This window comes from Mya arenaria, chromosome 6 (assembly GCF_026914265.1).
Source record: "Mya arenaria isolate MELC-2E11 chromosome 6, ASM2691426v1".
In the NCBI taxonomy this organism is placed as follows: domain Eukaryota; kingdom Metazoa; phylum Mollusca; class Bivalvia; order Myida; family Myidae; genus Mya; species Mya arenaria.
Genome location: NC_069127.1, coordinates 34,316,322 through 34,335,913, shown reverse-complemented (window position 1 = coordinate 34,335,913; position 19,592 = coordinate 34,316,322). Strand labels below are relative to the sequence as shown.

Here is a 19,592-nt window from a genome sequence, read left to right as displayed (position 1 = left end):
TCACCGCGATAATTGATCTGCAAAACAGGTATTCATTTAAATCATATATTATTGTAAATACCTGAAGCCATGTGGGTTTGTCTGGCTATTTAAAATAGTGATATATTACCTGTTGTAATTTCAAGTTTTGAAAAAGCATAGTTTGTGTCACATGACTTATCGGTGAGATGATGTCGTAAAATGACAAATTCGTTAAACACTCGGTTTAAAGCATTCTATTGTTATTAGATTACTATATGGGATCAAGTTTTGAAACATCTTAGCCATGAACACTATATTGAAACGAAGAGTTGACTAAAATCTTAAGTGATCCAGTTTTGGCAAAAACCTTTTTCCTTACTATATAGGATCAACAAATATATAGTCGGTTTTGGTTAGGTGCATTTTATTGGTATAGCATTACTATATAGGATCCAGTTTTGACTAGGCAGTGTACGCATATTGAAGTGTACAGTTGACTTTACTGACTATATTGGATTCATTTGCGTTTTATTGCAACATATTGGTTTTTAATTACAATATGGGATCCAGTGTTGACATCTAGGCAGTGAAAGCATATTGAAATGTAGAGTTGACTTAATAGACTAAAAGTAATCCACTTTTTATTAAGTGCATCTTATAGGTATAGCATTGCGATATAGGATCAGGTTTTGATATATCTAAACCATGAACACTATGCTGAAAAGAAAAGTTGACTAAAAGGGATCCAGATTTGGTAAAACAGCACTTTCCTCAATATATGGAATCGTTTTGATAACTCAACACATATATAGTCATATAACATCGGATAGTTGACTTAAAGGGATCCAGTTTCGGTTAAATGCATTTTATGGGTTATGCATTACTTTATGTGATCAAGTGTTGATCACTCTCAACGGTGACTTTGGCATTTAAATGCATTTCATGGGTATTTCAATACTAATTGTAATCCAGTGTTGATCACGTGTGAATCAGATTGAAACGTACTGTTGACCTAAAGGGATTCAGTTTTGTTAAAATCCTTTTTTGGATAGATGATTAGTACAATATGTCATCCAGTTGTTTTAAGTAATATAACGTTTGACAGACTTTAAGGGGTGCAGTTTTAGTTAAATGCATACATTGCAGATGGAATATCATTTTTGTATGGGTTCCATTTCTGATAACTTGTAACCACTCAAGTACTGCGTGCTGTTGACTTTCAGGGATACAAGTTTTGTTAAATCCATGCATGTCATGGGTATAGCATTACTATATGGGCTCCAGTCTTGATAACTGCAAACCGTATAACTATACTAAGCAATGTGTGCAGTTGACTCTACGAGATACAAATTGCATAACTTCAAAATATGTATTCGTATGAAGTCATCCAGTATAAAGTCATTAAAATGAGAAAAAAAAAATAATTTTAACTCGAGACCAGCGATCGTACTAACATAATGATAACTTTAGCAGTCTTATCGGAAAGTGAATGCGAATACCGAGTATCGGTAACCGGGCTCTAGCACCACCCTTCAGAACGGTTTATGTTCTTCTAACCGATCACATGACCAGGATTCTATTCAAGGTAAAAGAGGAAGAATAAATGTATTTGTTGCATATTTTGTTCAGGTATCACATTTTTATTCTTTATGACATGCTTAAGTCCATATAATTATTTATGGCTTTCATGCAAACACTAAATGAAATTTCAAGTCTTGAGGCCCATATAAAATTGCTAAGTTTTCATCCAAAAACTGAACAAATTGCAAGTCATTGCTTATCTTCTTTAAAACTGAGCACTTTTGGCATTAAAAATAGTGTCATTTTAACACAAATTTGCAATGGTTTCTTCATATTAAAAAACAGGATCACCAATATCAATGTATTTTATGTATGATATACAATTTATCATTTAGTTCACAATAACCATACGCCTTAAAAACAAACAAAAACTATATTGGTTTTGGACCAAAGTGAAAAATTTGTATCAGAAGAGATTGAGAATACAATCTACATTTTAATCCAATAAAATTCCAGATAAGCAATCCTTAAGTACTAGACTTAATCATTAAGTTTTACTTTTCGCGGATGTTTAAAGGTCCGCTTACTGCTTCTCATCAAATAAACATTCCCTGCGTCAGATTTTGCGTTGTCAATGTATCCGCCAATGAGGTTGTATTCTAAGTCAGTTAGATGACCTAAAGTAATTTCTTAATGAATAATAAGGCCTCGTTCGCTACGCTCACTCCGCCTATTATTATTCAATAAGAATTTACTTCATGTCATCTAACTATTACTAGGGAGCTTGCAGTTTTGAAAATTAATAATATTGAAGGTAAAACTTGCCTCATTTAACATAAAAACAGTTATGTTAAGAAGGTGTTATAAATTGTAAAATCAAAAGGCTGTGAACGCTTTAAAAGATGATTTCTTTACAAAATATTTTTAAAATCAAACGATTTTACCGTTACAATGTGCTCTGTGCGGACAAGAATGTCTCCAAGTAATATATACAAGCACTGACTAATTTTCATGTTCCTACTAAATTTATCACTTTTGGTAACCAAATAACAAACGAATTGGACATTTTACCCACTGTCCCTAGGTTGAGCATAAGTTTATGAATTGGACAATTCAGGACAAGCTATGGTAAATAAATTGGAAGATATTAATTGGACTAATATCACATACATTAGATTCCATACATTTATGAATTATATGATTTACATTTAACGAACAGTAGTATGTACCAGAATAGGATTTGACCTTCATGAAAACACTTTACTGAAAAACACTTTTCTCTTTACAAACATATAATGACTGTGTAGAAACACTGCGTAGGCCATACATTTGGCTGCACACAAGCACTTAATTGAACATACAAAGTAGGGCGTGATAGACAAACATTTTATTAATACATGTCTTAAACTATCTACCAACAATATTGGGTAGATGCCTTGCACTCCATAAACAGTTATTAAACAAACCATGGAAATTATTACTTTGTCCCGTAGCATGCAGTTCATTGACCATCGATGTAGGGTATGTCTTTGTATTTAAACAAAAAAGTCATTGACTAATGACATAATTCAAAGGTACATGAATAAGGCATATTTTAAGGTATTTAAACTTTCCTTACAACATCCGTTTTTGAATGTTTTATTTCCATGTAAAGTTCTACATGAACTGTATACCTTAGACTCAATAGAACTGTTATCAAACCAACCATGGTTCTTTAACATGCAGTTCATTAACCATAAATGTAGGGCATTGACAACTGATGGAGGACATGCTTAATCTGATTTGGCCTCTAAACAAACAGTTCTTAAATCAAACAGTTCATTGAACAACCATGGAGAACATGTCTTGGTCTCATTTAAAACAGTTCATTGACCATCCATTGAGGGCAAGCCCTAGCCTCTATACAAACAAATTTTTGCCTTACCATGGGGAACATGCTTTGGCCTGTATACATATATTGAGGGCAAGCCATACATGACAGAAGTTTCCTTTTATGTTTAAAAATAATATTCAGATGTACATGTATCAGGCATATTTTAAGTATTTTAAGTTTTATTTCAATGTAACGTTCTACATAAACAAGCAATAGAGGGCAGAAGTTTCTTTTTCTTTATCAAACATCATTTAGATGTACATCCGTACGGCAGATTTATTTATTAAGTACTTTACCATTCCTCACCATTATTTTTTTAAGTTTGATTTTCAGGTGAAGTTCTACATAAACTGTATGTCTTCGACTCCACAAAACAGTTATTAAACCAACCATTTAGTTAATACTCCTTGGTCCCTAACATGCATTTCATTAACCATCCATGTAGGGCATGTCTTTGTCTCTTTACAAACAGTTCATTGACTAACGATGGAGGGTATGCCTTGGACTATATTCAAATTTGTTATTTGCCCAACAATGTGGGACATGGTTTGGCCTCTTTACAAAGAGTTCCCTAAACAAACAGTTCATTGATCCAGGAGAACATGGCTTTATCTCTTTACAAATAGTTCATTGACCAAGCATCAAAGGCAAGCTTTGGCTTCAAATTGCCTTACCATTGGGGACATGCTTTGGCCTCTATACAAACAGTATCTTAAACAAATGTTTATTAATCAACCATGAAGAACATTGTTTGGTCTCTTTACAAACAGTTGTTTGACCATATGTTCAGGGCAAGAGATAGAGGACAAAGGTTTCTTTTTATTGATAAAGCATTAATCAGAGGTTCATGACTGTATAAAACAGATTTTAATTGTTTTAAAGTCCTCACAGCATCATTTATTGAAAATTATCTTTTCATGTGAAGTTGTACATGACCTGTATGCCTTGGACTCATTTCAACTGTTATCAATCAAGCCAACCAAGGAGAATATTACTTGATCTCCTAATGTGCAGTTCATTAACCATCCATGTAGGGCATATCGTTGTCTCTATACAAACAGTTCATTGACAACTGATTGAGGACATGCATTGGCCTCTACACAAATTTGTTATTGTTTTTAGCATTAAATAAATAAATGATCAATATAAAATATTAATATAAAACACGTAAATGTAGGGCATTGACAACTGATGGAGGACATGCTTAACCTGATTCGGCCTCTAAACAAACAGTTCTTAAATCAAACAGTTCATTGAACAACCATGGAGAACATGTCTTGGTCTCATTTAAAACAGTTCATTGACCATCCATTGAGGGCAAGCCCTAGCCTCTATACAAACAAATTTTTGCCTTACCATGGGTAACATGCTTTGGCCTGTATACATATATTGAGGGCAAACCATACATGACAGAAGTTTCCTTTTATGTTTAAAAATAATATTCAGATGTACATGTATCAGGCATATTTTAAGTATTTTAAGTTTTATTTCAATGTAACATTCTACATAAACAAGCAATAGAGGGCAGAAGTTTCTTTTTCTTTATCAAACATCATTTAGATGTACATCCGTACGGCAGATTTATTTATTAAGTACATTACCATTCCTCACCATTATTTTTTTAAGTTTGATTTTCAGGTAAAGTTCTACATAAACTGTATGTCTTCGACTCCACAAAACAGTTATTAAACCAACCATTTAGTTAATACTCCTTGGTCCCTAACATGCAGTTCATTAACCATCCATGTAGGGCATGTCTTTGTCTCTTTACAAACAGTTCATTGACTAACGATGGAGGGTATGCCTTGGACTATATTCAAATTTGTTATTTGCCCAACAATGTGGGACATAGTTTGGCCTCTTTACAAAGAGTTCCCTAAACAAACAGTTCATTGATCCAGGAGAACATGGCTTTATCTCTTTACAAACAGTTCATTGACCAAGCATCAAAGGCAAGCTTTGGCTTCAAATTGCCTTACCATTGGGGACATGCTTTGGCCTCTATACAAACAGTATCTTAAACAAATGTTTATTAATCAACCATGAAGAACATTGTTTGGTCTCTTTACAAACAGTTGTTTGACCATATGTTCAGGGCAAGAGATAGAGGACAAAGGTTTCTTTTTATTGATAAAGCATTAATCAGAGGTTCATGACTGTATAAAACAGATTTTAATTGTTTTAAAGTCCTCACAGCATCATTTATTGAAAATTATCTTTTCATGTGAAGTTGTACATGACCTGTATGCCTTGGACTCATTACAACTGTTATCAATCAAGCCAACCAAGGAGAATATTACTTGATCTCCTAATGTGCAGTTCATTAACCATCCATTAGGGCATATCGTTGTCTCTATACAAACAGTTCATTGAGGACATGCATTGGCCTCTACACAAATTTGTTATTGTTTTTAGCATTAAATAAATAAATGATCAATATAAAATATTAATATAAAACACGAACTATATACAGTTTTTGCATTGGTCACAACGAAAGGTAATACGTCTGGTTCCTGGTACTACTTATATTAGGTAAAACCATTGACAGGTAAATTTTTGTGCAGTGTTGTTTTTTGTTTGTTAGTTTTCTTTTCAGGGTTAATTGCTGCTCAAAGTAGCGTTTCTTGTCGAGATTCATAAATGTTTACCTTGTAACTTTCTTATTTCAGAAACATCTGAGATACAAGTGAAGTGTCTTCGTCGTTTGTTGAAATAAAGAAAACTGTTTCCTGTCTTCGGAGGGTTTCACTTTGATCGTAAAACCACGCAAAATGCATGTAGATCGTATAATTGCGTCTTTATTTATTATCGCTGTATGTGAAGGCTATTCAAGCAACTACACCAACGCTAAAGAGATGTGTCACACTCGCGGAGGTATAATTACAAAAGAATTGTGTAAATTCGGTGAATTAATCAACATCACATGTGGACTTCATGTAAACAACGATGTGATAAAGGTCGGGGAATCTGTATGGATACAAGAGCGCGCGCAAACTGGACCCTATATAGCTCTCCATACCTGCATGAGGTTCAGTAGTCAGGATGAACACATTTTTGCAAGAAGCAAGACATTTAATTCTAACATCCTGTTCGAATGCAGCGTGTTTTGTAATCAGATTTTAGACTCGGGATATCTAGGCATATACAAAGATCGGTGTTTCTGCATGTATGATACTTTCAGATTGCCACATACACCACAATGTCTAGATAATCACTTCATGGATAGACACAATGGGATAATCGTTTTCAGACTTATTAAAAACGTTCAGTTTGGTATCCAATCAAAATCAGATTTCAACTGCCTTGGTGCTTCATTTCAGGAAAGTGGAATAACCTCGTACTTCAGCACTAAATGTGCATCACGAATATTATCTAGCATATGCACACAACGTGTTGATAGCGATCTTAGTAAAGAATGTCTTCCAAGGCAAGGAGAATATTGCTTCAACAAAGAATATGGTACATTCCTGGAGCATTATCAAAAATGTTGGCGTTACAATGGAACCCTGATGCCGTTTTTAACACCAATATTTTCGAATTATTCAGTTATGCTTGGGAGCTTTCGCCCTTTCAAAGCAATTGATTATGACGGAGAAAACAATGGGAATGTTAAGTCGTGTTTATCAATGACACGATTAAATGGGACAATTTATCTGGAGACAGAAAACTGTGGAAATGAAAATACAATTATTTGCATGGATGATTTACTTGAAACTTCTAATAAAGAACAATCTCAGACAACAAACACAGTGCAAATTGGATTACTGCTTTCTGATTTGCTACTAATAATTACTGTTATTCTTATTGCTATTGCGGTATGTTGGAATTGCGCAGAACTTCGCAGACAAGGTACTCAAGTATAACTAGATGAGCTTTAAACTTGATTTTCTCAGGGTTACATGTTAAAAGAAGAAGTGAAAAATCATCTCAATTCGAAAGCATAGTTTCAGAGGCAGAATATAAACAACAGTGTGTCCGTGAAGCATAACAGTCCAAATATATTAACAATCATTTACAAACCAGGCACGACAAAGATGATGGTACTTACAATATGATGTTCCACAACCTTTACAGACGCCAGGGGAATATAAATTATTGATAAAAAATTCCATTTACCAAAATAACAGTAACTGCTTTTACGATTGTGGTATGTTTGAAGAACTTTTATTAACCTTAAGACAGATCTTCAAAGACTGAGATGACAGATGAAGAGGCCGCTGCACTAACGGCTGAATACTTACTACATTACCACCAACAGACATTGTTCAGTATACATATTTTACTGCACATATCTGAATTTGGACTTCTGTGAAAATAAAGCAAATCATCACCCTGGTGTAACTGACTTTGAAATGCTTTAAAATGCTATGAATTTTATCTTGTTACAAAAAGTTATTTTACATTCTTTTTTGCGCCAAGACATCCTATTATAATAATTGCACTTATTCTTTTTGTGCTGACAATACCATTTTATATAACAATATTCGCTTCTGCCATCATTTGTAGCATGTGTATGTGTTTCTTTTATTGTGTTCATGATCTTAAGTTATGTGTAGTTCATCATATCTGGCCATATAAGATATAGTTGTTTATGTTTTATTGTGTTAATTATGATCTTTCGTTCTGTGCAGTTGTCTATATAAAATTGTGTTTATGATCTTTATTTTTCTCAATATTTCAATAGAAAGTTTGCTTTATTGATGATAAGAACGATATGCAATCAATGTTTGCTTTCTTTGGCTTTAATGAAAATATAAAAGTAATTTGTTTTTTTATTCGCTCGCTTAAATTCTATTTTATTCAACTCCGTGGAACAAATTATAAATTTGGTGTGACCTAAGATTGAGGTAGCTTTGTTTGTGTATTAATAATCGAAAGAGTTTTTCATAAAAAATATGCATGGACGGATATCCACAAAGATGCGTTATAACTTATGTCAAATGCACGGATGTGGTCATGAATATCTCTGAGATTAATACAATATTGTTCTGCGGAATCTAAATTCCGACTTGATGCAAATGGATTAATTACTACATAAGTTATTTTTGCTTAAGTTCATAGTGACTGAGTTTTCTGAGGAGAAGCATGTCTTCTATTTTTTTTTCTAAATCAATTGAATTTGAACTGAATATTAAGAAAATGTATGGTTGTCATATACATGAACCGCTATATATGCCTTTTTCCAGTCTAAAGTATACCTTTTCTACATTCAAATATATAAAAATAATATTTGTAGAATTATAACCTAATCTAGCAAAAACAATTACGTCAAATTAAATAAAGAATGAGTTCTTTAAGCATTTTAAATGTATGCAACCACCACCCCCTTTGTATTGTGGAAGTTCCTTAGAGCAATCATTCAGCCGCTCTGACTTTGCATCGAATGGTAATCAGATGCAACGTCGAGAATTGAAGGGTTCACCGGGTTTATCTACCAAACTATTTATAGAGCATCTATTTGACATTTTAACAGAAGATGTGTGACATATAAAACCGTTTCCTACTGGGGGGTGGAAGGGGGTTATGAACAATCATGCATTTTGAAATCTTCGGTAAAAACTATGGACGGTATTAAAACTTAATCAAATTTCTTGCAAACCCATTTTGGTCAAATGTTTGAATATATCTAATCATAAAAACTGTACATTGATTCCAATCTTGTGTTGTGTCTGTCCGTAAGCATCCGTACGGTATCATAACTTTATAAAATTTCTTGCAAACCCATTTTGGTCAAATGTTTGAATATACCTAATCATAAATACTGTAAATTGATGCCAAGCTTGTGTTGTGACTGTTCGTAAGCATCCGTATCTCACTTAATTTATTGCTGAATATTTTCAGGACTTCCCCTGGTCGTCGTTATTATTTCTGCTGCATCATCTAAACTGAAAGGTTATGGAAATGACAAATTGTAAGTATGGATAACGATAAAGAAGAATAAAATCACCTAAAATAATTCAAGCTCATATTGTACTACAGTTGGTTGTTTTTAGTTCCAAGAAGGCAGTATATTTTTAAGTGATTCTCTTTTTCTTTTCAAGCTGCTGGCTTAGCATTGATTCGGGACTTTTCTGGGCTTTTGCTGGACCGGCATTGACAATAATATTTGTAAGTTATTTCCTTACTAGGTTATTGTAAACATCATTGATGCTAGCGTAAACAATTCTCTTGAAGCTCTTATTGTTGCGGAAATAGTTTAATAAGCACTTAAATGTTTGAGCATATGAAAAAATAACTGAAACCATACAAGCGTCAATCTCATGTACGTAAGATAATTAGCGGTAGTTCTTGCTATGAGTAATGTTTACACATCTGGGTGAATGCTGCATTTGTGTATACATGCAGTTGTTGTTGGTATTGGTGATGGAAAGAAATGGTGTTTTATTTTTGTTAGTGATTTTTTTTACATTTCTCTGTTAAAGACGAACACCATCATCACGGTCGCAGTCATCAAAAGGTTGTTTGGAACTTCCGCTATGTCAAAACGAGGAGATGCTGACAAGATCAAGAAAGTTTCTTTTCTCTATCGCTGCCTTACCTTTATGATTTCTGAAATTCTTAAAACAACTGTTTATTTAGTCAGTCCAAAACAGCATGCAACCAACATACATTATACAATGCTTTGCCTTATTTAACGGAATATAGATGCATATATGCTTTTGATCAATTGCAACTAATTACAGCCCTTTTGATTTCTATAGTCCTCGTTCATGTTTGGCATACCACGTGGTTAAGACTTCATATGTAAAACGTTTTCGAATGTTTTTTCATTCGGACAAGAGCGAATATCACAGAAGCTTTACAATGTCAATTTCAATCGTCGGCTAAACGATGTACGCACATAAAAGCAATACTGTATTTAAGCGTGATTTAAATCATGTTTTAACTGACTCGACATAAGCCCATCTGATCTTTTCGATTGAGCTACTCAATGGCTTTTGCATACGCTCCTATGTGTCCATCATGCGCTTGACTTTTAAGTATTGTCCCATTTCGGGAAATAACAACAAGTGAAAATTTTCATGTCCAGCTGAAAGAAGTACGGAGTAATCATCGAAATAATGCATCGATTAAATTAAGGTGGTAATTTACACCGTAAGTTTTACACCTTTATGATGCCACATGTTTCTTTCCAAACAATTCCATTATGCCCGGTTGTATATGTTGAACATTGGTGTAATTGGTTAACATTGCAAGTTATTGTGTTGGTTTGATTATGCTCATTTTGTTTTTATTTAATTGCAAAGCGAATGTCAAATTGTATGCAAAGGGTATGTCGATTGGTTTTGGATCATTTTGATTGCTAAAGATATATCATGGAATACATTATACGTGACAGTGAAGGGCTAGCACTGCATGCAAACCTTTGCATTTTAGTATACTTTGAAGTTTGAAGTATATTTTATTTGCACTTCGTGTGATTGTTTTCTCCATAATCTGTCACAGGACTGGACTTCGGAGCGTGTGTGTCTTGTTGCCAGTGTTTGGGATCACGTGGCTGTTCGGTGTGTTTGCTGTCAACAAGGATACTGTCGTTTTCCAGTACCTCTTTGTCATCTTCAACAGTCTACAGGTACACGTTTCATATTATACATGTACATGCGCAACAGCCAGCATATACACGTCCGACATAATGAAGGTACACGTACAATGTTATGTAGGTACATGTGTGACATAATGCAGATACATTTGCAGCATAATTTAGGTACACGTGCAACATAATGTAGGTACACGTGCGATATAATGTAGGTACACATGCGACATAATGTAGGTACACATGCAACATATTGTAGGTAAACTTGCAGCATAATGTAGGTACACATACAACATATTGTAGGTACACATACAACATATTGTAGGTACACATACAACATATTGTAGGTACACATGCGACATAATGTAGGTACACATGCAACATATTGTAGGTAAACTTGCAGCATAATGTAGGTACACATACAACATATTGTAGGTACACATACAACATATTGTAGGTACACATACAACATATTGTAGGTACACATGCGACATAATGTAGGTACACATGCGACATAATGTAGGTACACATGCAACATATTGTAGGTAAACGTGCAGCATAATGTAGGTACACGTGCAACATAATGTTGTTAGTACTAGTTACACGTACAATGTATTGTAAGTACACGTGTGATATAATGTAGATACACCTGCGACATAATGCACATACACTTGCAGCATAATGTAAATACACGTTCAATATATTGTAGGTACACGTGTGATATAATGCAGATACACGTGGTAACTAATGCACATACACTTGCAGCATAATGTAGGTACACGTGCGACATAATGTAGGTACACGTGCAACATAATGTAGGTACACGTGCGACATAATGTAGGTACACATGCAACATAATGTAGGTACACATGCGACATAATGTAGGTACACGTGCGACATAATGTAGGTACACATGCGACATAATGTAGGTACACATGCAACATAATGTAGCTACACATGCGACATAATGTAGGTACACGTGCGACATAATGTAGGTACACATGCGACATAATGTAGGTACACATGCAACATAATGTAGGTACACGTGCAACATAATGTAGGTACACGTGCGACATAATGAAGGTACACATGCAACATAATGTAGGTACACATACAACATAATGTAGGTACACATGCAACATAATGTAGGTACACGTGCGACATAATGAAGGTACACTTGCAGCATAATGTAGGTACACGTGCGACATTATGTAGGTACACGTGCATCATATTGTAGGTACACGTGCGACATAATGTAGGTACACATGCGACATAATGTAGGTACACGTTCAATGTATTGTAGGTACACGTATGATATAATGTAGGTACACATGCAACATAATGTAGGTACACGTGCAACATAATGTAGGTACACGTGCGACATAATGAAGGTACACATGCAACATAATGTAGGTACACATACAACATAATGTAGGTACACATGCAACATAATGTAGGTACACGTGCGACATAATGAAGGTACACTTGCAGCATAATGTAGGTACACGTGCGACATTATGTAGGTACACGTGCATCATATTGTAGGTACACGTGCGACATAATGTAGGTACACATGCGACATAATGTAGGTACACGTTCAATGTATTGTAGGTACACGTGCGATATAATGTAGGTACACGTGCAACATAATGTAGGTACACGTGCAACATAATGTAGGTACACATGCGACATAATGTAGGTACACATGCAACAAAATGTAGGTACACATGCGACATAATGTAGGTACATGTGCAACATAATGTAGGTACACATGCGACATAATGTAGGTACACATGCAACATAATGTAGGTACACGTGCAACATAATGTAGGTACACGTGCGACATAATGTAGGTACACATGCAACATAATGTAGGTACACATGCAACATAATGTAGGTACACATGCAACATAATGTAGGTACACGTGCGACATAATGTAGGTACACTTGCAGCATAATGTAGGTACACGTGCGACATAATGTAGGTACACGTGCAACATAATGTAGGTACACGTGCGACATAATGTAGATACACATGCGACATAATGTAGGTACACGTTCAATGTATTGTAGGTACACGTGTGATATAATGTAGGTACACATGCGACATAATGTAGGTACACGTTCAATGTATTGTAGGTACACCTGCGACATTATATAGGTACACGTGTGATATAATGTAGATACACCTGCGAGATAATGTAGGTACACCTGCGAGATAATGTAGATACACATGCGAGATAATGTAGGTACACCTGCGAGATAATGTAGATACACATGCGAGATAATGTAGGTACACCTGCGAGATAATGTAGATACACCTGCGAGATAATGTAGATACACCTGCGAGATAATGTAGGTACACCTGCGAGATAATGTAGATACACCTGCGAGGTTATGTAGATACACCTGCGAGATAATGTAGGTACACCTGCGAGATAATGTAGGTACACCTGCGAGATAATGTAGGTACACCTGCGAGATAATGTAGGTACACCTGCGAGATTATGTAGCTACACGTTCAATGTATTGTTGGTACACGTGTGATATAATGTAGATACACGTGCGACTTAATATAGGTACACATGCAACATAATGAAGGTTCACGCTCGATATGATGCAGGTACAGGTACATTGGTATACGCTAGGTGCAAGTACAACAATTCTGAATAATGTGTTTTCCGCTGAACGAAACATTGCTCATATATCCACACCCACACTTAATCTACTTGTTAGAAATTAAAAAGCGTAAAAAAGTGCTCGAATATAAAACAAAATTACTATTTCTCTATTTACAGGGAGTTCTGATCTTCGTAGTTCAGTGCATCCTGGATAGGAAAGTATGTTTGCCCCCTTTTTATTAATTATCCAACATATAAATTATCAATGGTTATTAAAATACAAATAAAGACACTACTATTAATTTAATCCAGAGTTCTTTTTAACTAAATAACACATTTTAGTTGTATATTTGAACAATTAAAACGTGTTTTGTTATAAAATATTAATTAAAACAAACTGGTGATCTCAATGTCCTTTGAACGTTTAAAACATGATTGTTTGTTTCGACAAAGGTGCAGGAGGCGTTCAAAGCCAGGCGAGCCAGGTGGCTTGCACCAGAGGTGTCCATCACTGCTACCGAAATGAAAACGGTACTGATTTGTTCCATTATAGTTTGAAACTGTGTCCTTATGTCTTTGGTTCGCTGTTGGGTTGTCTCTGACACGCATTTTATATTATATTTATTTTGATTTTTACATAATTATAAAAAAAGGTTTTAATACAGTTTATTCATAACTATCATGAATCCATAATTTACTATCACCACTGAGAGAAAGGTTATATAATTAAAACAGTTGTTTACATTTGAACAGTGCATTAATAATCGAAATCTAGTTTATAGTATACTGTATATTTATTTGTTCATTTTTTTTTATTTGTGTTTTCAGAAGTCCTCGGCTGTAACAAAATCAAACGCCACCGAATCAACTGCATAACTGACGAATGTCCAGTTTACATGTATATACATGTATATGCATACTTTACCATATTTGTTTGATATTAAAATAATACTTCACATATTTGCAATAGATGTTCAGGAGTATACACATTCGGTGTTGCTTTTTGGTTTGGAAATACACATTTATATATGAGCCTCATTATTATAATATTTTAATGGAAAATACAACTACATCGCGTAAAAGATAACAAATATAAACACTTGTTTGTTCGAATACATTTTAAGGTTGAATTTAATTAGATGGGAGAAATATCGTGTCATTAATGAACCTGAGTAATCATGTGTGTATTTCTTATTTAAACACACTTTATAAGTATTGATTATAATGGAATCTATCGATCAGTAAATATTTTGAATTATCAATTACTTTTAATTATTTTTGTGTAAAAATAATATTTTTGTATGCCTTTTTGTTATCATTTGTTTTCTTATTAAAGCTTATCGTATTTGTAGTTTTAATCATTGTTTTTGTATGTCATGTATTACATTTTGTGTCAGGAAATATGGAGGATATATTTTTTAATTTCAGTGTAAGATTGCAATATATATTTTACGAGTGTTCATATAAAACAGCGCATAAAGACAATATGCATTATTATTTGAATGATGGTCAGTGTCAAAAAACATCTGTGAATTAAACACATCATTCAAGTATGTTTGTTTAGTGGAATTTAATCACGTTTATATTCTGAACAGCGTCTGTATCCTGATCGTTTACACTAAGCTTCTATAAGGCGAAGAAATAGGGAGAAAATTGTACACAATGCTACGATGTTGACAATGTTTAGAGATCATATAAAGAATTTTTCGGTTTATTGCTTATTGTGTGAAAGGTGATTTTTTTTCTTGAGATTCGATATTTATGTGAAAAACTATCGAGCTATCTATTCTGACAGGAAAATATTTGATAAAAGGATACCATTGAAATGATGAATGGTGAGCTTGATTTACTTCTGAAACGTGTTGTATAAAAGCTGCACTCGCACTGATTGACCGTTTTACAACGTTTTTAATTTTGTTTGTCTTGGAATGACTCATTTTGGGCGTAAATGCGTGGAAACAAGTAAGATGAGACTGCTGACAAAACATCAGATCGCAGACATTCTATTTTAGTTTGAAAATTGATGTGTTTTTTACTAAAAGAGTTACTTACGCTTTAAGAAATATTATTTTTTCTGCAGTTTTCCAAATTATTGGTATCTGTTCTATTGTGGGTTATCAATCATGACCACATTGAAGTCATTAATGCACAAAATAACTGATTCTAGGCAGTTTTTTTTATATTAAATATCAAAACTATCAATATGTGAGATGGTAGCTTTAAATATTTATTTGTAAACTCAAGTTATAATTTTGACATAACTATTTTCCGGCGGAAAAGAGTTAATTATCAATTCAAGAAAAATGACACTTGATATAAAAAGTAGTCCTTTAATGGCAGCCAAGGTCAAATGATTCTATAAAACTCAAATAATATAACATAGTAATACACATAGACCCTAATGTACTGTACTTTCAATAGCATTATCAGTGCTTAAATCGAATTAAAGATTGCAAATAACGACAAAAAACAATAGATAAAAAAACAATCCATTTTCAGAATGGAAATACTACATGTACAGCTCTTCTACCAAATACCTCCAAAATTATCATTTTGATCTTAGTCAGAAATTTAAAACCCCAATTTCTGGACTTTTTACGGGTGAAATTTGGCCAGTTTTAAATTTGATTTTTGTGTTTTGTAAAACTTCATACATTTCCGTCACATAGGTTGCTTTGAGGGACATTATTAAAGTTGTTGTTTTTTTCTGACAATTCGATATTTCACCAAAAGAGCATAACATATGTTTTATCAAGTTGTTTACTACTACATGAATGTCAATATAATAATGTAAGTATGTTTATAAGTCTTCTTTTTGTTTTATTTTGATGCTTGAATATTAAACTTTTGATATATATGTCAATTTGAAGATAGACGCTACATTTGTTTTTTGTTATACAACTTGAATGAACAGGTAGTAAAGTTAAACAATACTCTTATATCAAAAGGAGAAAGCCTAGCATGTAATTCATATTTTCAAATTATGTTCAAGTGTTTGCTTATCTTATATATGAATTATATTTAGTAATATTTGTATGTGTTTATTCCATGCATGATTAAATATTATTGTCTATGTTGTATCCACTTGCTAATTTAGTAATACATATTAAAATACATTTTAGATCTTTTTGAAGAGAAGTTTTGTGTTCATGTTCATGTTCTCCTGTGTTATTGGGATTCAAAGGAATACCGCCACAATGCCACAACGGTGCCATTTATAAGTTGTTTTTAAACTTCCGATCGCCAACGTCACAGGACGTTTACCTTTTTCTTTTAACATTTGCAGTATTACAGATACACAAAATAACTATATGTTGATCCATTTCGAACATTGGTGTAGACATCGGTGATTTATTAAAATTTACTTAATTGTAAAACACAAATACCGTTACTTTCAATGCGCTTTATGGGTTGTAAGCCCCCCGACCGATGTGCGATAAATGCGAGGTAGGAAATCCCCTATCGCCTAGGTATAACCAACCCTTTTAAGGCCAACTAATAAACTTGACAGTGATGAGGACAAGTCTTTAGCCCCGACATTCTTAAGGTTCCGCCGCTATCTTGGTACGTAGGTTGTGTTTCAATGTAATATAATTCTTCAATTAACTTAACATACGATATTATGAACATTGAACGAATTTGGCTTTAGTACAAAGATTGTTAAATGCAATATGTTCTTTTAATCAGAGTTATATGATCTTTACTTTTATTCTAAAGTTAAAACCTTTGACCAGGGAGGTCCAGTTCGCCTGGTAAGTAACTATCGGGGAGATTGAGCGCGTAGAAAGTAGTTCTCCTTGGAATAGTTAATTATGTAAATTGAATATTATAAATTTCGCAAACGCACACACTCAATATAGAGACCCTTTGAACGTTAAAACGTAAATATCAAAATGATATAATTATGTTAATGTTTTAAGTAGAAAGAAGTGAAAAAATAGGACTTACAGAATAGTCATTAATATTATTATCGTTTTCTTGAGGATATAATCATTTTTATATAATACTAATTTAGTCTTCAGTAAAAGATGTGAGTTGTCAGTATGAAAACTAGTTGAAGAGTTAAAAAAAAAGCGGTAATGATTTGATGACGTCTTTAGAAATGCATGATGAGAATTGGAATTTTCCAAAACGCGAAATAAATGATAAATAAAAACAATTTAAACAAACTCTAGTAGACCGGACTGCTGGAATGAGGTTCTTTGGGATGATTTCATATTTTGGCTGTGCAACGTCGACAGTATTGTCATGCACTCCGCCGGCGTGGCTGTCTAACATCTCGGATTACCAAACTATACGCCGATATCCATTTATCGGCGGAGGGAGGAATGGGGATAGTAGAAGTTGCCAAACTATACGCCGATACCCATTTATCGCCGAAGGGAGGAGGGAGGATAGTAGAAGAATACTTGAATTACCGGTATCATTCGATCTACTTACTCAGCTAGTAGCCATGGCCTACTTACTCCATGACCCACCTGCCGATATTAGACATGATTCACCGAGCACCACCGATGGTCAGGTAATGGGATGTCCGCCGTTAACGTCAGCAACAGTTTTATACAGAGTACAATGTCAATTTATCCGCATTGATATTCTGAAAATTGTGACCACATACAATGTCCGTACGTCAACAAGACTCGTAATGATCGAACATACTGGTTTTGTAATTGGCTTCGAAATATGAAGTTGAGAATATTATCGAATTATTTGCGTTATTTGCCTGCCAGATCAACATGCTTTGTTTTTTGCTCTCTCCTATCAATCTTGATGTTATCATTCGCAGGTAGGTCATGGATACTGGTTGACTCATTCTTATGAAGGAATATGCAAGCGCAACAATTCTAATATTGAAAATGGACTGAAAAACACACTTAAGAACGTGTTTCTGTGCTCTAATCAACAGTATGGAGGTATATGATTAGTTGTCAACATACAGTGATTAAGAACGTGTTCCCCATCTCTAATCAACAGTATGGAGGTATATGATCAGTTGTCAACATACAGTGCTTAAGAACGTGTTCCCCATCTCTAATCAACAGTATGGAGGTATATGATCAGTTGTCAACACACAGTGCTATAGAACGTGTTCCCCATCTCTAGTCAACAGTATGGAGGTATATGATCAGTTGTCAACATACAGTGCTATAGAACGTGTTCCCCATCTCTAGTCAACAGTATGGAGGTATATGATCAGTTGTCAACATACAGTGCTATAGAACGTGTTCCCCATCTCTAGTCAACAGTATGGAGGTATATGATCAGTTGTCAACATACAGTGCTATAGAACGTGTTCCCCATCTCTAGTCAACAGTATGGAGGTATATGATCAGTTGTCAACACACAGTGCTATAGAACGTGTTCCCCATCTCTAATCAACAGTATTTGAGGTATGTGATCAGTTGAAAACATACAGTGCTATAGAACGTGTTCCCCATCTCTAGTCACCAGTATGGAGGTATATGATCAGTTGAAAACATACATTGCTTTAGAACGTGTTCCCCATCTCTAATCAACAGTATGGAGGTATATGATCAGTTGTCAACATAAAGTGCTTTAGAACGTGTTCCCCATCTCTAGTCAACAGTATGGAGGTATATGATCAGTTGTCAACATACAGTGCTTTAGAACGTGTTCCCCATCTCTAATCAACAGTATGGAGGTATATGATCAGTTGTCAACATACAGTGCTATAGAACGTGTTCCCCATCTCTAGTCAACAGTATGGAGGTATATGATCAGTTGTCAACATACAGTGCTATAGAACGTGTTCCCCATCTCTAGTCAACAGTATGGAGGTATATGATCAGTTGTCAACATACAGTGCTATAGAACGTGTTCCCCATCTCTAGTCAACAGTATGGAGGTATATGATCAGTTGTCAACATACAGTGCTATAGAACGTGTTCCCCATCTCTAGTCAACAGTATGGAGGTATATGATCAGTTGTCAACACACAGTGCTATAGAACGTGTTCCCCATCTCTAGTCAACAGTATGGAGGTATATGATCAGTTGTCGACACACAGTGCTTTAGAACGTGTTCCCTATCTCTAATCAACAGTATGGAGGTATATGATCAG

At 34.4% G+C, this 19,592-nt stretch overlaps 1 protein-coding gene across 1 annotated transcript; it reads left to right on the top strand.

The window, feature by feature from the left end:
• Positions 1–9,189: 9,189 nt before the first annotated feature.
• On the top strand, positions 9,190–16,648 carry LOC128239345 (adhesion G-protein coupled receptor D1-like). Its single transcript, XM_052955963.1, has 7 exons — positions 9,190–9,266; positions 9,397–9,463; positions 9,778–9,865; positions 10,804–10,928; positions 13,688–13,729; positions 13,964–14,041; positions 14,339–16,648. The coding sequence occupies exons 3-7, from the start codon at positions 9,832–9,834 to the stop codon at positions 14,384–14,386; spliced, it is 327 nt and encodes a 108-aa protein (XP_052811923.1). The 5' UTR covers positions 9,190–9,266; positions 9,397–9,463; positions 9,778–9,831; the 3' UTR covers positions 14,387–16,648.
• The last annotated feature ends 2,944 nt before the right edge of the window (positions 16,649–19,592 follow it).

Excerpts from the sequence above, each read along its gene's own strand:
- LOC128239345 (XM_052955963.1), top strand. The coding sequence starts at position 9,832 with ATGTCAAAACGAGGAGATGCTGACAAGATCAAGA. Across the intron at positions 10,929-13,687 it reads TCATCTTCAACAGTCTACAG|GGAGTTCTGATCTTCGTAGT; the intron begins GTACACGTTTCA and ends CTCTATTTACAG. Across the intron at positions 13,730-13,963 it reads AGTGCATCCTGGATAGGAAA|GTGCAGGAGGCGTTCAAAGC; the intron begins GTATGTTTGCCC and ends GTTTCGACAAAG.